At 42.0% G+C, this 23036-nt stretch overlaps 1 protein-coding gene across 3 annotated transcripts in view; it reads left to right on the top strand.

The window, feature by feature from the left end:
- Positions 1-8320, top strand: part of CDC42SE2 (CDC42 small effector 2) — a 98829-nt gene extending 90509 nt beyond the window's left edge. For all 3 annotated transcript variants that reach the window (XM_056525726.1, XM_056525707.1, XM_056525717.1), the window contains 3 exons: positions 495-596; positions 3110-3223; positions 3829-8320. In XM_056525726.1, coding sequence (XP_056381701.1) covers positions 495-596; positions 3110-3208 — 201 coding nt within the window. In that variant the 3' untranslated portion in view covers positions 3209-3223; positions 3829-8320. The remainder of the gene's footprint in view (positions 1-494; positions 597-3109; positions 3224-3828) is intronic.
- The last annotated feature ends 14716 nt before the right edge of the window (positions 8321-23036 follow it).

Here is a 23036-nt window from a genome sequence, read left to right as displayed (position 1 = left end):
GTGTGTGCACATTGCAGGTCATGTATGGAAGTGTTGGGGGAAACAAAAAGCAGCGAGCTATATATGTAAAATTCCATTCCTAACCCTTTAAATCATGGATCATTTTTTTAAATAAGAATAATGGAATGGGAAGAAAATTGGATCATTACACTGCTTACATAGAGTTGCCCTATGCAAAAGCTGTAAGGGTTCTACAGGAAAAGCAGTGCTGTACGTTCATTATAAAATACTTGCTGGTTTTCCCAAACCCAGTTAAAAGAATACAACATAAACTGTGTATTATGGAGACCCCACTCACCATAGAACTGCTGTGTTGTGTGGGCACAAAGTGTTCTGGGTCTATGCAGCCTCCACAGCTTGTGGTTGTAATTTCTACATTACGGAGTCTAGTTAGTGTTGTTTTTGTAACTGATCGTATGTTATTTGGGGCGTGCAGCATGTATCTGGACCAAAATATATCCTATCATTGTATTTTTCTTTCTTTTATATTACAGAAAAGGAGGCGGCGCATCGACAGAAGCATGATAGGAGAACCCACAAACTTTGTTCATACTGCACATGTAGGATCAGGGGATGTATTTAGTGGAATGAATTCAGTAAGTATAGAATGTTCACAGCAAAAAAAATTATAAAAATAAAAAAATAAAAAAGCTTTGTGCACTACTGTATTTGTGGGATAACTGGTAACGTGGTAAATCATTTTGTCTGTATGCTTAGAACAGGAGTCATCGGTAAAGGAGAAGCAGAAATCTGTACCAAATACATAGATATTATTAGGATTAAAAAGTAGTAACAGTATTTGTAAAAAAATGAAATAAAATTAAAATGACAATGAGTTTGCATCTAAACATCAGAAATATTAATCTGAATGAGAGGGGACATTATAAGTCATCCCATATGTCAGGGTCCTTCTTTTAGAGAGAAACTGAACAGCAGTCCTACAGACAGTATGGAAATAATGCAGTAATGGGGCTTCCTACTAAGAAGTACAGACATTGGCAAAGAGAAAAATGAGATGTATATGAACCGTGTTTGGGATCTCCGATAAATAATTTCTTCTGTATGCCTGTTTTAGTGGATGTATCATGCATGAGTTGTCTGCTATCTTGATTCTTATTTCCCTTCTGATATGTGCGGTCCGACTTAGTGACTGACTGCTACCTTTATAATTTTGCATATAGAGAGTGCTATCTGTTATTGAGTTGAACCGCCTACTTGACTACTTAGCCCATAATGGGCAGAGATTTACATGGATGGCAAGTTAATCTGAAACTTTTCACACAACTCATATTAATCTTCTCAGCTCCATCATGATGACTGCAGATTTGACCACATTTTTTACGTTATAGGTTTACTTTATGTCCTAGATAATCAAAAAACTTTGCTGAGGGAAGGTTAAAAGGGTACCAAAAAGTAATGCATCCAGGGATAGAAACACAGCAAATTTCTTTCAAAAACAGCTTCACCTCTGTGTTAACCCCTTAAAGGGGTACTCCACCCCTAGACATCTTATCCCCTATCCAAAGGCTAGGGGATAAGATGTCAGATAGCCAGGGTCCCGTCGCTAGGGACTCCTGCAATATAGCAAGCAGCACCCACCTGTAACTGCTTCTGGAAGCGCTGGAGGCTCTCAGGCTAATTCCTCCCGACCATGGGGACGGAAGATTGTGATGTCACGGCTCTGCCCCGTGTGACGTCACGCCCCGCCCCCTCAATGCAAGTCTATGGGAGGGGGCGTGACGGGACCCGGGCGATCTGACATCTTATCCCCTATCTTTTGGATAGGGGATAAGATGTCTAGGGGCGGAGTAGCCCTTTAAGGACCAGGCCTTTTTCAGTTTTTGCACTTTGTTTATCCTCCTTACATTTTAAAAATCATAACCCTTTTAATTTTGCACCTAAAAATCCATATTATGGCTTTTTTTTTTTTGCGCCACCAATTCTACTTTGTAATGACATCAGTAATTTTACCCAAAAAATCTACGGCGAAAGGGAAACTTTGCGACAAAATTTAAGAAAAAACGCCATTTTGTGACTTTTGGGGGCTCCCATTTCTACACAGTAAATTTTTCAGTAAAAATGACACCTTATCTTTATTCTTTAGGTCCATACGATTAAAATGACACCCTATTTATATCGGTTTGATTTTGTCGTACTTCTGGAAAAAAAATCATAACTGCATGCACAACAATTAATACGTTTAAAATTGTAATTTTCTGAACCCTAAAACTTTTTTATTTTTCCACGAACTAGCTTCGTTTTTGTGCCGTGATCTGAAGGTTTTTATCGGTACCATTTACTTTTTGATCGCTTTTGATTCATTTTTATGGTATAAAAAGTGACCAAAAATACACTATTTTGGACTTTAGACCGTGCGGTTTAATTAACAATATATTTTTATAGTTCGGACATTTACGCACATGGCGATACCACATATGTTTGTTTTTATTTGAACACTTTTTTTTTATTTATTAGGGAAGGGGTTAAATAACATTAAACTTTTTTTTTTTTTACTTTTTTTATGCATTGTTATAGACCCCTCTACTGATTGCAGGCACTGTTCAATGCATTGCCATAGGAATGCATTGATCAGTGTTTTCTGCGCTTGATTGCTCAAGCCTGGTTTTCAGGTTCGGAGCGATCAAACGCCGATCGGACAGCTGCGAAGAAGGTAAGAGACTTCCCACTGTCCTCTCAGCTGTCCGGGATGCTGCGATTTCACCGCGGCGGTCCCGAACAGTTCCGCTGAACTAACCGGCAGTATATTCTCCCGTTTTAGACGCTGCGATCAAATTTGATCGCGGCGTCTAAAGGTTTAATATTGGACATCAGCCCGATCGGCGATGTCCATTATTAGCCGCAGGCCCTGGTTGCTGATAGCAAACAGGACCCCACAGATACGAAGTGCGCTTCACAGATCGGGAGCCGTTAAGTGACTTATCTGAGGATTGTTAGTATGTCCCGGAGCAGAAGCCAGAACATGCTAGGTGTCCAAGGTTTAACCATTCTCTGTATATTGGACTTTGTATCTGAACTCTGTAAATGATCCTTCAGTAATTTTAGGTGTAATATCTGATCTCTGTAATGTTTTTCTTTCTTGATGTTGCAGGTGAGTTCTATCCAAAACCAAATGCAGTCAAAGGGCGGCTATGGTGGCAACATGTCTGCGAATGTCCAGATGCAGCTTGTAGATACAAAAGCAGGATAACTTTAGTTTTGCCTGGTCAGTATGTGTAACATTAATGTATTGTTAATGAATGTGAATTTTAGTGATGAGACATTGTAACTACTGCAGAAATCTGTACAGTAAGAAACTTCTTACTTGGTTCTTGCCCCTGAACTCTGCCACTACGGCACCAGTCCAACCCAAACCACCCACTGTTTCCAGTTAGATTTCAAAGGCACAGAAACCTTGTCCAGCACAACACTGGCAAGACATCTGTCTTTTAGGAGTTGAAAACCCCCTTTTGGAAAGTGTTGCAAATATGTCTTAATGTATTAAAAAAATAATAATAATCGAATTGCATTACAGTTACTATAAATGGTATGTAGCGTTTTCTCTAAATTACATTGTTTATATAATTTATCATAGTAGAATATATATTTTTATTTATTTTGCTATAACATAACGTATTATATTATAGTTTCTAAAGTGGTTCTGTTGCAATGTCTATGCAGCTCATTACCTTAGAAACACAATTTCAGACCCCTTGTAGATTTTGCCTGTTATGTGAAATTGCTTTACTGGTGTCTGGTGTACTGTTCTAAGTGATAGACCAAAAACCATACCAGCTCTAAAATGAACCTACCGTCTTTTCTTCTTTCTAGGGTCTTCTGGATGGTTCTTAGCTTCTCCTTCCTTTTGTCTTTACCACCTTCATTTTGCATCGGTGACTGCTTTCTGTGTTCTTCATTGTGTGCAAGATGATGCATTTGTACTCCCACAAGAAAACAATGATGGCCTGTGCCAACGGTCTTACTAAGCGCAAAAGGGCACGAAGAGTCCACGCCAAAATTAATAACAAAATATTTGGAATCATTTTATTTTGCAGACCCACACATTTTCCACTCCTGTTTTTTGTATTTTTTTGAGTTTTTTTTTTTCTTTAGTTAATATTTGCTAGATGCAGGCCGTTGCTCATGGATGTTGAGAAGGTCTGGGACTTTCAAGCACAATGCTTATTGAAATTTGGACTGTCAGTGAAGTAGATGACTTGCATGCTATGTAATGTTGCTTTGTACAGTGGCCCTATGCTGGGCCTAGAAATGGGAAACTGCCTGTTGCTGAAGATGATGCTACTTGTATCTGCCAAAATGTCCTCCTAAAGCAACAGGAGTAAATGCGTGTAAAGAACTCCTAGTATAGCTATATCACTTTAGGTCTACCCCAAACTGATCTCGCTAAGGATGATTATAAAAATAATAATAAGAAGTAATAATAAAACGCTTCCATTCATAAGGAATTCTGTTGTAAATGTTCACTATATTTATTTGGAAGATCTGACTTCGAGATTGTAAACCAGTGTAGTAACCTATAAAGTGTCGTATTGGTGCTTTTTGTCTTGTCAGAAATACTAGAATCACCATTCCTGCTTTCTTCCCCATTTACCTACCTAAAGTTAGGTGGCCAATAGTGCATGTCAGACAACCTGCAATAATCCCATAACATGATATGATGTACAGGAAACAATCTAGCTGGACTAGTTGTTGTTTGGACAACTACCAGCACGGTCTGTCATGAAGCTGGTGGAAAAGTACACTAGTTGTATGGCCAGATTGCCAACGTCTGAATTAAGCCACACACTTTAGAAATTCAGTAATATTATTAATATAATACATTAGCCATGAAGACTTGTGATGTGCTTATCAGTGTAACATTGTGCCCTTTCAGGAGTAATCACACTCATAATAATCCATACTACATATTTACTACAAGTGAGCAAACCTACACTAACTTTGCCCATATCCAAGAAATATACTATTGATTTGCTTAGACCTGCTTCTAAAGTAACCAGAATGCCAGGAAATGTCTGGTATGACACTTTAAAGGGGTACTCCGGTGGAAAACATTTTTTTTTAAATCAAATATTGCCAGAAAGTTAAACTGATTCGTAAATGACTTCTATTAAAAAAAATATTTAACCTTCCAGTACTTTTCTTTTTGAATGTCTTTTTTTGTCTTGTCCACAGTGCTCTCTGCTGACACCTCTGTCCGTGTCAGGAATTGTCCAGAGCAGCATAAGTCTGCAATGGGGATTTTCTACTGCTCTGGACAGTTCCTGATACAGGTGTCAGCAGAGAGCACTGTGGACAAGACAAAAAGGAAATTCAAAAAGAAAAGAATTTCCTCTGTAGCAAACAGCTGCAAAAAAAGTACTGATGGGGTAAAGATTTTTTTTAATAAAAGTCATTTACAAATCTGTTTAACTTTCTGGCACCAGTTGATTTAAAAAAAAAAAAATGTTTCCACCGGAGTACCCCTTTAAGGTCTCTTCGGACTGTATCCAAAGGATACAATACTAGAAGACCTCCAATGGATACATTCCTGGGGACACATCAGAGAGTCATTCCTGACTTTTTGGGTAATCCAAGTCACTTTAAAAGTTTAGCACTTTTTTTTTCCAGGCTAAATTAATTGATGTCCAATTCGGATTTTGGCAAAGTTACTGTGGATTATGTCACCTCGCATACAGCTTTAGATGATTATTTTCACATGTAGAAATCTATAAAGGAGAATATGATATAACTTCTAGATTTATGATTACAATAGGTCCAATAGTCAATCATTTACAAGCTGTATGACCTGAAGAAAGGAATTCCAAATAAAGTTTTTAAAGATTTAACCACCCACAAGGCACGGAAATATTAGTGATCCGAGTGATAAGAGATGGTCAAATGTTCCAACCAATGAGCAATTCTTCCTAGTATTGGGTTTTACATTGCACAATGTGCCATTGGTAGAGTTGGTGCACATGTTCTCCCACACCACCCAGTGTAAAAGAAAATAAATTCTACCTACCTGATTTATCCCACACTAGTTCCTAGACGTATTTTTTTTTTTTTTTTTTTACAAAGTGCTTGTAGTATATCTTCAACATGTGCCACCAGCATTTCAAGTGCTGGTTTCCCAAAGATCTAGTGTGGGGGGTCACTGCTGGTGACCAGGCCTTTTGCCCATTGTTTCCATTGTTGATTAGGACAGTAGTCCTCAAACATGGCCTCATGACCCCTAGCTGTGAGCACACCATAAGCATCCTGTGTTATGACCATATACATTGGCAATTAACAATATTACAGACTGCAAATTAATGATGTCTCTCCTCCATCTATGAATGTGGCCCCATGCTATGACTCCAATTTGTCATGACTTTCTGTGATGATTATTTTTGCATACATGTATAACATATTATTAGGTGGAATTGCTCCGTTTCAGCATAGGCCCATTTGCCCAGCTGGCAGGGGTACTTGAAGACAAAGCAGATCAGACATAGTTCTGCCTCTTGTGCAAAGAAATAGGGATCATTTTTAAGGAAATCAAAAAACAGCATGAAGTTCTGCAAAGGAGAATTCTTAAAAAGACAATATAAAAACCATTAATGGTGTTCTCAAAATAAGTTAAAAAAAAAAAAAAAAAGTGGAAACTCAGTTCTTGACCATCCACTGCAGTTTTTTGTTAAGGTCCTTGTGACCATACGAACAGTACTGATATCTTCATGGTCCACCTTCTCATTTGGGATTCTAATGGAGGGTGTAATAGTGATCCCCATTTTAGACAATGGAAGAAGTTATGATATGGACCTTTTATTCTTCATATTGAACCACATAAGTTCTTCCTATCCCATTAGGACCTGTTGGAGAGTGGTGTCTGGATCTTAAAGATCTCCTTTCCACATTTAATAGGGACTTTTATATTTCACTTTTTAGTGTTCTCCTTTAAGACGGTGTAAGACCACTTTAAAGGAGAACTCTGGGATGTAGATGTAACAACGTATCCCCTATCCTAAGGATGGGGGATATGTGTTAGATCCGGGGGGGGTCCGACCGCTGGGGCCCCCCGCGAATCTCCCGAACAGCATGAATGGGGTGTGTCGACCACCACACGAAGCAGCGGCCAACTCGCCCCTCCATGCAGCTCTACAGGAGAGCTGGAGCGCTGCTTTCGGCAATCTCCAGCTCTGCCATAGAACTGCATGGAGGGGGCGTATCGGCTGCAGCTTCGTGCTGTGATCAAAAATGCTCGTTTCATTCAGGGGGCCGGGGCTTCATGCGGGAGATCCTGAGGGGCCTCAACAGTCGAACTCCCCACAATCTAACACTTATCCACTATCCTTAGGATAAGGGATAAGTTGTTATATCCCGGAGTTCTCCTTTAATTTCTTACAGGCTATAGGATTGTAGACTGCTGCTTTGTGGTTGAGCAAATTCCAAGGAAAAGGTAAAGTGTTTTAATATACAGGGTGAATTTTGACAGTGTCTTTTGCTCAGGTTCTGAAACGTGTATGTCTTTTACACATTGTAAAAATAGTTATTTTGATATTGCACTGTTTACAGATATACATGTTTGGTCTCTCGATCAGATCATGTAAGCAATGTTTCTTGGAGGTAGCGTGACTGTACAATGTCGGGCTAGTTTCAGTACCATGTTTAACACAGTATTGAATAAATGGGATGTAAATGTAAGCCTGACTGAATGCCTGTCGAGAACCATGAAGCCAAAATGTTCTGTAAAATATCTAGCATGACAAGCATACCCTGTCCGTAACGTGTCATAACAGATGGCTTATCAGAGTGGGGAAAGGAATAATGTGAAACCATTGCAATACACCCCCTAGATCAAAGTTACTTATGAACAAGCAGTGATGGATTCTTGTTTTAGATATCTGTTGCCTACAGGACATGGAGATCACCCAACCAAAATGGCTACACTGATGTAAAACATCCAAAAGCCTAAAAACTGTTGTAGTGCATTCAGTATTGTGTGATATTACACACTGTTCTGTGTAGGGTATCAGACTGTGCCAGGATTATTTGTCATGCTTTTTATCATCCTACTACCAATCTGTCTGAAGAGCAGGTTTATCAAAAAATATTTTCACATTCTTTGATCAAGAGAATAAGAAATAAATAATGGACATATTTTTATAATAAAGCATACTTTTTGTACATTGTGTTCATTCTTGAATAAAGTCAGTTCAGTGTTGGCTCGTAGATATTACAGAAAAGTATTGACATTGATTCAATAAATGTTTTCTTTCATCTGAGCGTTGGAGATTTTATTTCATTTTCTCAACATTATCAAATAAAGTTGGCAATTGAAATGTGTGAAATATGGAGTGTATTTTTTCTGTGTATGGCTACACTGTAGATGAATGGGATAAGGGTGGAGTACAGGGCTCACAGATAAACTAACAATAGATAGCCGTGTAGGTGACGAAAAACCATCCCGTGTTTGCGGTCATATGTGACATTGCAATGGGGTACACTACAGTTTCTATAATGCAAGATTTTGTATAAGATTTAACTATAAACTCCAACTCTGAATGTCACAAAACCTAAAGGTCTCTGAAGTTCTCATGAATGACAACAATGGCCAGCTGTGATTAAATCCCACGTTGGTCTTGTGTGATGTCTGACCTGATAAACAATATGTCGTCATGTTATATTAAAGGAAATCTGACATCAGTGTCACCTGCACTAACCTGTTGGTACAGACCGATAGTTCAGGTGACACAGATGACAACCATACTTACCTGATCCCGTTAGTGCTCCGGTTCTCCTGCTATCTTCTGTATCTTCCGTTCTGTGGCCAACTTGGAGCATGGTTGGAGCTTCCGCTCCTGCTTCTCTGCAGGGTCCCGCTGCGGCTAGCAAACAGCAGTAGTGACATCAGGAAGCTCCACACATGCTCCATTGGCCATGGAACATACCGAATTAGATAGCGGGAGAACCTGAGCACGGAACATGATCAGGTACGTATGGTTGTCATCTGTACCGACAGATTAGTATCGGTGACACTGATGAAAGATTTCCTTTTAACAATTGTTGAAATGTGGGCACATTTACTCATTCTGAGTTTTTTTCCTTCCCTTTTTAGTGCCAAATTGCTTTATTCAAGATGTTGTATTTTTAACTGATGTGCTAAAAAAAAATATATTTTATGATTTCAGCCATATCTGTGCTGTAGTGATATAACACTTAGACAAATCAGGGAGCTTTTAATATCCATTGTTTTACATTTCTAAAGTCACAAAGATGAAGGATCGCAAATTGCATAATTTTTTGTGCATCTGTTGGCACATTCTTTAAAGAGTGCCTGTCACCAAACTAAACTTGTAATATATTGTTCCTTGTGTAATTATAAGACACTTTGCTATTTACTTGCTGTTAAAATTCTCAACCTTTATATGTTTTTAATATGATCGAAAAAAAACATCCACTAGGTGGCTCTGTTCTGTTCCCTGTGCAAGTCAAACAGTTAGTTTGGTCTCTTCCCGGCCTGGCAGGAGACCAAGGAAATTTAGGAAATGCATGCAGGCATGGTGAGGCACAGCTCTCACAGGCTTCAGTGACATTGCGCCTGCTGGGGAACGCCCTCGTTCTCCTGCCAGAAGCTTACACAATATGAGCATGGAGAGAGGTATGATATACAGATTTTTAAAGCTCTGAAATTTGGGGTGTTAGGAGTATTTAGGGAATATAATCTGAGTTAGTTTAGAAAATATGGTTTGATGACAAGTACTCTTTAAGAGGGGTGAAGAAGTTACCATCTATCCACAAATTAGTGGATAATAAGCTGATTGGTGGTTGGCCCTCATAGATCCTGGAATGGTGCAAACATTTGTCCCCAAAAAGAACAGTGTGCAAACTTCATTCTGTATTGGCCCACCAAACAGGCGCTGAACCCACATGGCAGCGTTTGGTAGCTCCACGGTGAATGGAGCTCTGGCCACACTATTTATGAAGCTACCAGGGGCCGGACCTGAAATAGGGGTTACTTCTTCAGTTGGGAATATGACGGATATAAAAACGGATCTTCTTCCTACTGGCTTCCACTGTGGGGGGGGGGGGGGGGGGGGAATAAATACAAATTCCATTCTTTTTTTTTTTTTTTTTTTTTTAATCATAGCTAAGCTTGTGTGCAATGACAACTTTTATCATTAGCTGCACCAATAGTTGTTTTTGATTGTCACCTGTACCACAATGGAGCAATTGAAAACTGTAACTTATTATAATTAAGATATAAATCGATTATGATTATCTATTATTTATTTATTTTCAGTCTACATACATGTAGACCGTAGATTTGAGTTCTTGAAAATGCTACATTTTATTGTTAAATCATCTGTCAAAACATATTTAAACACTTCTTAATGTTTTTCTTTGGAATGTCTGTGGAATGCATTATTCCCGCTGGAAATGATAAGTCAAGAACACTCCACTAAATTCCAGACACTTAACAAACACTGCATCTAGATAGGTTAACTGTTGGTCTCTGCTCACATTTCCTATCACTAGTTATTTCTGTTGATATGAGTACCGTAGTTGAAAATTTTACTCTAAATGTATTTCCACTACTGCTTTACATTTGGTATCCTATCCTTCTGATGAGTGTATATATATATGTGTGTGTGTGTATGTGTATATATATGTGTATACACACATATACACACACACACACACACACACACACAAATAGAAAGAAAACTGTCAATCATTGTTTGCTGCAGGGTGGGGAGAAGCAACCAAATGACTTTTCCACTTTTTTCTCACTTATTATTTAAATCTGACCTGTCAGCAGGATTTTATGATATAATACATAGTAACATAGTTCATAAGGTTGAAAAAAAAGAGTCCATCAAGTTCAGCCTTTATCCCTAATGAGTCCTTACTGAGTTGATCCAGAGGAAGCCAAAAAAAACTCATAATAGAGGTACAAATTCCTTCCCGACTCCAAATATGGCATCAGAATAAATCCTGGATCAACGTTCTGTCCCTATAAATCTAGTATTCATCACCTGTAATGTTATTACTCTACAGAAATGCATCCAGACCCCTTTTGAACTCTTTTACAGAGTTCACAATGACCACCTCCTCAGGCAGAGAATTCCAGTCTCACTGCTCTTACAGTAAAGAACCCCCGTCTGTGCTGGTGTAGAAACCTTCTTTCCTCTAGATGTAGAGGATGCCCCCTTGTTATAGATACAGTCCTGGGTATAAATAGATCATGGGAGAGATCTCTGTACTGTCCCCTGATATACTGATACATAGTTATTAGGTCTCCCCTAAGCCTTCTTTTTTCTAAACTAAATAACCCTAATTCTGATAATCTTTCTGGGTACTGTAGTCCTCCCATTCCCAGTGTTACTCTGGTTGCCTGTCTTTGAACCCTCTCCAGCTCCACTATATATTTCTGGTACACTGGTGACCTGTACTGTACACAGTATTCTATGTGTGGTCTGACTAGTGATTTGTACAGTGGTAGAATGATTTCCTTGTCGTGGGCATCTATGCCCCTATTGATTTGTCTATTTTGATTTTTTGTAGGCGGCACTGTACTTCTTCCTGGGTTAGACAGGTGACCTGTACAGGGGAGTTTCTTATCTCGCTGTATTTCACCTGGCATCTCATTTTCCTCGGTGAATACAGTGGAGAAGAATTTGTTTAACCCCTTAAGGACGGGGGGGGGTTTCCGTTTTTGCATTTTCGTTTTTTGCTCCTTGCCTTTAAAAAATCAAAACTCTTTCAATTTTGCACCTAAAAATCCATATGATTGCTTATTTTTTGCGCCACCAATTTTACTTTGTAATGACGTCAGTCATTTTGCCCAAAAATCTACGGTGAAACGGAAAAAAAAAACCATTGTGCGACAAAATTGAAAAAAAAAACTTAGTTTTGTAACTTTTGGGGGCTTCCGTTTCTACGTAGTACATTTTTCGGTAGGTCCATACGATTAAAATGATACCCTACTTATATAGGTTTGATTTTGTTGTACTTCTGGAAAAAATCATAACTACATGCAGGAAAATTAATACGTTTAAAATTGTCATCTTATGACCCCTATAACTTTTTTATTTTTCCGTGTATGGGGTGGTATGAGGGCTCATTTTTTGCGCCGTGATCTGAAGTATCATAATGGCTAATGTCATTACAAAGAAGAATTGTTAGTGCAAAAAAAAAATAAGCCATCATATGGATTTTTAGGTGCAAAATTTAAAGGGTTATGATTTTTAAAGGTGAGGAAAAAAACGAAAGTGCAAAAACGGAAAAACTCAGCCCTTAAGGGGTTAATGCTTCTTCACTGCCGTCCTGTTTTAGTAGTTTCATCCATATTGGTTTTCTTTTATTTCTGACCATTTTATTCCCATAATGTATATACCTCTTAAAGTGAGAATGGCCGTATAGCACCTTTGACCTTGAATCTGCACATGCCTCTCATTAGTTACTTGCACCCTCCACTGCTAAGGTAAGAGAGTTTAAATAGATATGCAAATAACTCTCAAGTTGCCCTATATCAGAGCTTCCTCTAAATAATCAAGCGTCAGATTCCTGGCAGTTTCTCGGAAATTACCTCATGCACTAAACATAACAATAACCAGGAAAATAAGCATGCATGACATCAAGGGCTAGGAGATTGCCAGTCGTATGAGTACACAAGCAGTTTGCTTTTGTAATGTAACAACGATGTTTTCATCAAGATAACATGTTCAAAGACAATACGGAGTTTACATAGTATAATTTTTCATCAACACAGAACTGGCGACAGTACTACGGGGAAGGAGGGCTTAGGGGAAAGAAAATAATTGAGGTGGGCAGTCTGTGCCAACAATAACATGTGCTGATACTAATTACAGGGGCCTAAAAACAGCCCCATTGCACCAGCATACTTATGCAATAGATTTATACAAATGCCAGTCAAGTCAGCGATAAACTACAAAAATCACAATATTTATACTAAATATTATTCAAATGTTTTAGATACGATAAATCAGTAGCCCCCTAACGGGACAATGCCAAAAAGCATGACCACTGGCCACACAAGTTTGCTGGTAATAACGTGAAAAAAGGGGGAGGAAACCAGCTCACCATCATACAGCTATTAGATGAATCGGAGACATCCGTTGAGAAACGAGGAGCATGAGAGACAGTCCAAGCCGTATACGTGATGTGAACAGGTACCAAGAAGATATGCAGAAACACAAGGGTTTCTTTGCAGCTGGAGGTTATTTTGGCAAGAAACCCTTGTGTTTCTGTATATCTTCTTGGTAATAATGTAGTTTATAGTCAACTCGTGCGGCCATTGGCCACCAAAGGTGGGAGAGTTTTCATCCACATGTTACAGCTACAACATGAGAACATAACCTAACTGCGCCTTTACTTAGGAACAGAATCAAAGTGGCTTATGATGTCTCATATACACCACCACACCATATCATTTTAAAGACACTTTCCTTGGTTGACAGAGGGTTGCAAAGAGTTTAGCCAGTATATCAAGAAAAAAAAACCAATGCTTCTACAGTATTGGAGCTGTAAAGGGGTTCTCCCACAAACAACACATCAGCTGTCTGCGGGATAGGTGGGGAGTGTCTGGTTAGTAGAGGTCTGACCACTGAGATCTCCTCCCCAAATCATAACAGAGGTCTGGTAAGCCAGTTGAGCGGAACAGCAGTCAGATGCTATTGGATGGAGGTTCTTGCAATTTGTGTAACATTTGTGGCTTAGCATTCCTATGTGTATCTAATGACTAGCCACTGTTAAAAAAAAAATGTAACTAAGACTTTAAAGAAAATCTGCTGGCAAAAAAATTGGAAGTACTGTCATAGGGGTACTCCGATGCTCCAGCCTTCTAAACATTTTGTTTAGAACACTGGGACCCGGAGGCTGTGATCATATCACCACCACGCCCCCTCCATTCATGTCAATGGGAGGGGGCGTGTCGGCAGACACGCCCCCTCCCATAGACATGAATGGAGGGGGGGGGGGGTGGTGGCACGATGTCACGACCACTGCCACAGGAACCTGGCGTTTGTTTAGAACACCAGTGCTGCGGGAGATCGTGGGGGGGGGGGGGGGGGATAGCCAGCAGCGGGACCTCCGCAATCAGACATCTTATCCTCCTTTGGATAGGGGATAAGATGACTAGCAGCGGAGTACCCCTTTAAGGCATAGTGTCGAGCCTGAGGAGGCATTGCATGACACAAGGATTCAAAGAACACTAAACAAAGAATCTCTGGGTCATGTATCAGCCCTTCAGGTCCAGCTTTCTGCACAACATAATGTTCGTGATGCATTTTTACTTCTTCCTCTTTCCAACAACCTTACAGCTATGACAAAAATTCCAGCATAAGTCAATGTGCTTATAGAAACTCTGCTTCTTGCATTTTTCTCATTTTAAAGCTGGTAGCCTTCAAATAAATCTGATCTAGAGTTTACATGTTGCTACAGCAAATACAAACAACATCCTACAGACCATGTTTGTGTTCTCAGCTGGTTTATGAGTCACGTCACTCATTTGTGATACGCAACAATGTGTAAACGTTGGGGTGGAGGGAGGGTTTATCATTCTCTGTGTAAATCTATTTAGCTAGTCTGCCTGTGCGTACTATTTGTACTTCCCCCAATTTTATCAAAAAGGTCCACGTTCTTCATAAATGGTGTAGATCTAAACAAATTTCAAAGTGTGGTCTGGGCTGGAGTGAGTTTGCGCAAAAGGTTCTGCTGTTGAGGTCATTTTTGCACTTTTTATAAATGATAACCACAGAAAAAGCAAAAAACACATTTGACACGGATGCCTCTGCAGGAGTTCAACAAGGGACCACTTACTTAACCTGTTCAGGACGCCGGGCGTATGCATACGCCCTGCATCCCGAGTCCTTAAGGACGTGGTGCGTATGCATATGCCCGTGGGAATTCCGGTCCCCGCCGCTAGCTGGTTGGGGACTGGACCGGAATGCCTGCTGAAATCATTCAGCAGGCATCCCGACACATCGTCCAGGGGGGTCCTGAGACCCCCCCATGTCGACGATCGCAGAAAATCGCATGTCAATTCAGACATGCGATTTGCTGCTATTCTGGGCTGATCGGGTCTCTGGTGACCGGATCACCCTCTAAAATAGCGATGATCGGAGCTGTCAGGGACAGCCCCGATCATCCTGAGGGCTAGGAGTGAGGTCGCAGTGCTGCGATCTCCTCCAATTCCCTGCCATTGGTCAGAACTGATTCTGACCAATGGCAGAGCAGGACAGTGGGTTGCCATGGCAACCCCCGTTCTGCCCACCCCTGGATGTCGAGGGGAGCATGGACAGAAGATGCCTGGGGACCCCCCGATCTTCGCTGGAGACTGCTGGCTCAGGTAGGGAAACTACGGTGGGGGGGGGGGGGGGAGAATTGAAAGTGAAAGTAAAGTGATCTTTACTGTGGCAACCACTAGGAAGGTCAAACTGCAACTCCCAGCATGCTCCCAGCAGTTGTAATTTTGCAACATCTGGAGGGTCACAGTTTAGGGACCACAGTTACAGTGGTGCCCAAACGGTAGCCCTCCAGATGTTGCCAAACTACAACTCTCAGCATGCCTGGACTGCCCAGGCATGCTGGAAGTTGTAGTTCTGTAATATCTGTCCCTTCAGATTTAGCAATTTTCATGAAATTTTAGAAAATTGCTATACTTTGAAGCCCTCTAATTTTTTCAAAAAGCAAAAGTATGTCCATTTTATGATGCCAACATAAAGTGGACATATTGTATTTGTGAATAAAAATAACATTTATTAGGAATATCCATTTTCCTTACAAGTAGAGAGCTTCAAAGTTAGAAAAATGCAAAATTTTCATGAGATTTGGGGATTTTTCACCAAAAAAGGTTGCAAGTAATGCCGAAAATTTACCACCAAAATAAAGTAGAATATGTCACGAAAAAACAATCTCAGAATCAGAATATTCGGTAAAAGCGTTTTCGCGTTATTAATTCGTAAAGCGACGGTCAGAATTGTGAAAAAGGGCTCAGCCCTTAAGGTGAAAAAAGGGCTGCGTCCTTAAGGGGTTAAATATGTCCAGTAGGTCCTGAGATATGTCTCCCAAAAGATCCTCTGCCAAATTCATTGAATCGTGCACAGGGGGCGTGGCTCCGCCCACTCAATTTACATATTCATTGTTTGTGACTCCACTTCACTAGGATATAGGGGAAGGGACTCCACCCACTAAATTTACATATTGTCTCAGACTCCACTTTACTAGGATGTGGAGTCACAGACAATCCATATGTAAATTGAGTGAGTGGAGCCCCACCCCCTGTGCGCAATTCACTGAATTCAGCAGAGAATCTTCTGTGGAACATATCTCAGGACCAACTGGACATATTTAAGTAAGTGGCCCCTCTTTGGACTCCTGTTCACCCACACTATAACCCAGTGTATTGGGCTTAGTGTGGGTGAACAGGCTGACAGTTTTCCTTTAGCACAAAAAATGATAAAACCAATGATAAATTCCTTCATTGCATTCTAAGGGTACGCTCACACGTGTGTATTTTTCCTGCAGATTTTGCTGTCCATTGACTTCAATGAGTAGCAAAATCTGCTACAGCAGATCTGCAGCAGAAAATATGCACGTGTGAATGTACCCTAAGGGCTCATTCAAACTCGCAATGTGTTTCTCACTGCTAGTTTGAAAGGGGGGCAGGCTCTCCTTTTGTTTTCTTTATAGTGGGTGGGGTTTATCAGGAGGGAGTGTGGCCTTCCATAGGCTGACAGATTTAAAAGAAATTTGCATAAATTGTAGCTAAAATTTATGCCAGCTCATAGATGGCATGGATTTCTATCTGCGGGGCATGGACAACCACAGATGCAACCAATGTTTTAAGACCTGTACCTTTAAATAAATTTGTAGCATCTTACTCCAACAGGCTTTAGCTAAAGAATGGCATGTAAAGTGCAGTCCTTAAGTGGTTAATCACCCTGGTACATTTTTTCCAAAAACTGTCAGTCATGTGATTTCTGCACCATCGTTAGGACTGCAATTCCCATGGTTTCAGCTGTAAACTAGCAAAGTCTACAGATTTAGAAGTGACTTGACCCCAATTCAAGGAAATTTCTATTTTTGATCAAACTGTTATTCTGAGGCTCTGACGTTACATTGTTTATTTTTGCTGTTTTTATTCCAGTTTCATCAACAGCAAAGTGTATTTTAGATGTCCCATCTTTTATATGTGTTTGGGGCTAAAACAATCTTCAATAATGACTCTCCAGCCTGTAAATTATGTGTTATAGTACAATCTGTCATAAGTGTCTAAGAATGTATGGTCTCCTGATGCTGATAGTTTAAATGGGCACTGTCAGATTCAAAAAGTTTTATATGTTGTACATCTTGGCAAAACATTAACCCCTTTAATATACTTCATAAGAAACATATTCATTTCATTTTTATAGAAATCATGGCTTTTTGCGAGCGTGGCGAAGCGCCGTGGAAGATGGCTGCTCAGTGCTAGAGCTCTGGTGCCACGAGGCCCTAGGCCAGCCTAATTAAGCCCTGATAGCCAACAGCTCTATTGGGAAATCCTCCTGAAGATCATCCAGGAAACAGCCCCCCCCCCCCCCCCATCAGCATCTCAACCCTAACACGGATGCCTCTGCAGGAGCGACTCCCTGCTCTCCTCCATAAAGGGCCCACAGAAGCCTTGCAGACCTCCTGGGCTACTATAATGAGCAGTGCCCCATCTTTACCCCCCCCCCCCCCCTCCTTTTGGGACCGCCTGCCACTTCTGCTGCCCAGAACTCTCCCTTGGGTCACCTGCCTGCTGCACAGGACTGGGCCTCTCCCCCCCTCCTTTTCTCCTGCCCCTGGGGATACTCTGGACTCTCCACCTGTTCACACTTCCCCTGCTCCTGCACCCAAACCTCCCAGGAGCATGTTCCCTACCACATCGCCTCTGGGGACTCCTGGCTCTGTGCCCTTGAGGGCCCGGAAGGTAGGGGGTCATCATCTTGGAACAGTCTCCCTGATATAGAGCTGTAGTGCTCAGGACTCCCAGCTCCCACACCAATGCCCTTTGACCTCTGTCAGCTCTTATCTCAAATTCCTACTAAAGAGGACTTTCACTCTTTAATTTCTGAAGTCAAAGATGCCTGCTGTGCTGAAATTTCCTCTCTTCGTCAAGACTTGCAGCATGTTTCAGACAGAATTGCGAATTTGGAAGAGGCCCATGATTCTACCAGGGTGTATATCGCTCAGCTCCAGTCCACTGTTGCCTCACAATCAGAATTCCTCTGCAATATGCATAACAACATAGAGGATTTGGATAATAGGGGGCGCCGGAACAATATCAGAGTACGCGGTCTCCCCGAAGCCACACGGGATGAAGACCTGCATGCAAATCTGGAGGCTATTTTTAACCTTCTCCTGGGTGAACCCCCATCCCAAAAGATCAAACTGGAGAGGGCGCACCGAGCCCTTCGCTTCAAGCCCTCTCATGGCCCCCCTAGAGATGTCATCTGTTGTGTGAATGACTTCAAACTCAAACAAGCTATCATGGCTAAGGCCCGATCCCAGTGGAATTTCGACATTGGTGGTGCTCCTATTCAGCTGTATCAAGACCTCTCATGCATTACCCTCAGGAAGAGACGACTACTCCAACCACTTTTGGATGTCCTCCGAGATCACCATGTCCCTTACCGCTGGAACTTCCCCTTTACCCTACAAGCCCGCAAAGATGGACGCTCTGCTGTTTTGCGTTCACACTCTGATATCCCATCTTTCTGCTCCACCCTGGACATTCCTACTCCTCAAGTGATGGACTGGGGCCTCTCCCCTCCACCTCTCGCTCCCGTGTAGCAACCGGTCCGCAATCGGTGGTCTGGAGAGAACAGGAAGGCAGTCCCCCCTGGCCGATACGGCCCCTCCCCCCCCCGCCTACTTGAGATGGAGCCTGGATGCTTGCTAGTGTTCCCCTAGTGCCTGTGGGATTTAGCTTTTCCTAGATTCATTCCTGTGATGCATTATTTGTTGTTATTGTTTTGCACTTATTGAGCCGTTGTAATTAATGTATCCTATGTCCTTTTTGGCGGTCATTTATGCCTCGTGGGGTGAGCCTTTCTGGGCTGGTTCCGTCTTTTCTTGACAATGATTTTGCTGCTGTTTTGTGCCTCATCTTTGACCCAGTGGTCAATGGTTTATACCTTGATTTGTTGTTTTCTTGTCCTTGATCTTATGTCTCTTTTCTTATTGTCTTATCTTTTGTGGTATGTCTTGTCTCTCCCTTTCCTTATGTGTCCTACCCCCCCCCCTCTACTCCCCTCTTCTTTTCTAGGCTTCTAGAGGTGGCTAAGTTTCCCCTTGACTTCTACATCCCACGATGGTGCTCATGGCTGTGGGAATCCTTTCCTCATACCTGGGTGAGTGCAATTTCTCTTTCAGCTTCCTCCTCTCCCCTTATTGTTGACCATAGCTAAGTGTGTTTTCCTGAATGTTAAGGGCCTCAACTCCCCCCCTAAGTGGCACCTCTTGCAACGGGAGTTGGTCTCACAGAGGGCTGATATCGTTTTTATTCAGGAAACACACTTATACCACTCTGGCTCTTTCCAATTTCTCCTCCATCTTTACCTGCTTGCTTTTTTGGCCACTTCAGGTAGGAAGACGGCCGGAGTTGCAATCTTGATCTCCCGGTCCTGCCCCATATAGGTCTTTTCCTCCTATACTGATCCCAAGGGACGGTGCGTGATAGTGGAGGGTTCCCTTGGAGGTAAACCTTTACTTCTATGCAACATCTATGTGCCTAACACATCTCAGATCCCCTTTTTGCGTCGGGTCCTCACTCGGTTAAGTAAATATCCCCCATCGGCTTAGCTTTTTGGTGGTGATTTTAACCTTATTTTTGCCCCCTTTATGGACCGTCACTCAGCCCTTGGTAGTCTTGCCCCTCCTGCCCAACTGCGTCTTGCTTCTTTGTTCAGTCAATTGATATGCTCCTCCTCCCTATATGACCTATGGTGGATTAATCACCCTACTGACAAGTCGTTCTCGTTCTACTCCCACCCACACAAGATACATACCAGTATAGACTACTTTTTTTTTGGCAATTTACCTATGGTTCGCATGCTCTCTTCTGCTTCCCTCGAACCCTATTTCTTGGTCTGACCATAGTCCGGTCCTTCTGTCTTTCTCTCCTTTCTCCTCCTCTCCCGGCACTGCCACTGGCGTCTTAACGACTCTTTACTCAAATCCTTGCCCTCCCGGGAATCAATCCAGGTCTCTAGAGTCTAATATTTTATTCTCAATCAGGGCTCTGTCTCTTCTCAGGCTGTTTTCTGGGAAGCACATAAATTGGTAGCTAGAGGGCACTGTATTGCTCTGGGCTCCCATTTGAAACGTGATGCCTTGGCTCTAACCCGGGAGTTGCAATCGCAAATTCGTACTTTGCTTTGCTTTCTGCTCCTTCTCTTCCGGTGCTGAGGCATCTGGTCGCAGCCCGTGCCAAACTGGGTGAGCTTGCGCTCCGTAAAGTGGAGTGACAGCTTCTCTATGCTAAACAAAGGTTTTACGAGAAGGGTAACAAGGCCCACTCGATGCTAGCTAGACGTTTGAGAGACCGTGCTGCAGCCCAGATGCCCTCGGCTCTGAAAGATCCCTCTGGCACTCTTCACTGTGATGCTATCTCTCGCCTCTTTAGGGACTACTACTCTAAGATTTACTCTCTTCCTTCCCAACTACCTTCTGACCCTGGGGAATGTGATGCCCTGCTTGACTCTTTCTTTTGGAGTTTCACTTACCGCTTCTCACGGCGGCTGATCGAGCTACCTTAAATGATCCGATCACACTTGAGGAAATAACAGAAGTTCTTAAAGGGCTACTACCGTGGAAAACTTTTTTTATAATCAACTGGTGCCAGAAAGTTAAACAGATTTGTAAATTACTTCTATTAAAAATATCTTAATCCTTCCAGTACTTTTTAGGGGCTGTATACTACAGAGGAAATGTTTTTCTTTTTGGATTTCTCTTATGTCACAACCACAGTGCTCTCTGCTGACCTCTGCTGTCCATTTTAGGAACTGTCCAGAGCAGGAGAAAATCCCCATAGCAAACATATGCTGCTCTGGACAGTTCCTAAAATGGACAGCAGAGGTCAGCAGAGAGCACTGTGGTTGTGACATAAGAGAAATCCAAAAAGATAAACATTTCCTCTGTATTATACAGCCCCTAAAAAGTATTGGAAGGATTAAAACATTTTTATAGAAGTAAATTACAAATCTGTTTAACTTTCTGGCACCAGTTGATAAAAAAAAAAAAAAAAAAAAAAAAGTTTTCCACGGTAGTACCCCTTTAAGTCCTTGCCATCAGGACTCTCCCCAGGCCAAGACGGTTTCTCCTACTTATATTATAAGACCTTCTCTGCTCTTCTTCTCCCTCACCTTGTTCCTCTCTATAATTCTTTTATTGGCGGAGAGGGGATCCCGCAGTCCTTTTTGTACTCTTTACTTACCCTTATTCCTAAACCAGGTAAGGACCCTCATGATTGCTCTAGTTACAGGCCCATAGCCCTGCTCAATACCAATCTGAAGCTGTTCTCTAAGATTCCAGCAGCCCATCTCGGTTGTCTCCTCCCCTCCCTCATCCATAAAGATCAGGTGGGCTTCATACCTTGCTGTCAGGGGGGGGTGATAACACGAGGCGGGTAATTGATCTGATAGATCTGGTTAACCGACCATCTGAGCAGGCTGTTGTCCTTAGTCTGGATGCTGAAAAGGCCTTTGATAGGCTGGGCTGGCCTTTCCTTTTTGCCACCCTTTGGAAAATTCGGATTACGGGTGATTTCCTCACTGCACTGCGGAGTCTCTACTCTTCCCCTATGGCCTCTCTTTAGCTTCATGCCACTTCCTCACCTTTTCCTCTGTCCAATGGAACTAGACAGGGGTGTCTGTTATCTCTCCTGATTTTTGCTTTATGTATTGAACCCCAAGCTGCCATGATTCGGGGGAATGCGGACATCTCTGGTATTGCTCTCCATGATAGAGAGTTTAAAATCTGCCTCTTTGCTGACGATGTTCTTCTCACCCTCACGAGACCTTTGACTTCTCTCCCTAACCTCTACAGGGTTCTACGTTCTTAAGGTCTGGTTTCTGGCTACAAAATTAATCTCTCTAAAACGGAGGTACTAACTTTGAACCTCTTGCCTTTCCGCTCAACTGCGAGCTGCCTATTCTTTCCGTGGTCTCCCGCTGCTATTACCTATTTTGGTGTCCACCTCACTTCAAGCTACTCGTCTCTCTACACTGCTATTTACTGTCCTCTATTCCCACACCTTCGATCACTCATGAAAAAGTGGCAGTCCCATTATATCTCCTTTTTTGGGTTTATAGTGGCGGTTAAAATGACCATATGTCCTAAAGTGCTCTATTTTTTTTCGAAACGCTGCCTGTTCGAGTTCCGTTGTCTGCCCTGTGAATGTTCCAATCAGCAATTTTTCGTTTTTTCTCGGATGATAAGAGGCATCGCCTCCCGATGTCGGTCATGTTGGCGGGTAGGTATATGGGGGGGTCTGTCAGTACCAGATGTCACTAAGTATTCTTGGGCTGCTCATCTATGCCATCTAGCTGCTTGGACCGCATATCATGCTTATAGAATGGATGAAACTTGAGAAATTGTGGTTAGCACAGATCCACCCAAATACATTCCTCTGGAGTCCCTCCCCCCTGCAGTTCCCCCAAGCCCCTTACTAGGACCCATGTCCTTCTCCAGATATGTATGGGGGGTATTGCTCCAGGAAATTCCGGCTTTTCTCCCGTGTCTCCCACCTGCAGTCTTTCCTTTACCATCCAGCTTTTCCCCCCAAGCCTCACTTCCAGTATGGTTAGGGAATTGGGAGGTAGGGGGCTCTTCTGTTGGGCAGACTTAGTTTACCCCCTATCCCGTGCACTGCCATCCTTTGAGAACTTAGTTTCCCGACATGGTCTTCCCTCCCCCGGACGACTTCATTATCTCCATCTCAGGCACTTTAAGTCGTCTGTGTTGGGAACTCATGTGGTTTCCCTACCTCCTGCCTATGGCCTTCGAGCGGT

The sequence above is a fragment of the Hyla sarda genome, chromosome 1, assembly GCF_029499605.1.
Source record: "Hyla sarda isolate aHylSar1 chromosome 1, aHylSar1.hap1, whole genome shotgun sequence".
Taxonomy (NCBI): Eukaryota; Metazoa; Chordata; class Amphibia; order Anura; family Hylidae; genus Hyla; species Hyla sarda.
The sequence above is the reverse complement of the archived record's forward strand: the minus strand, read 5'-3'. Positions and strand labels throughout refer to the sequence as shown.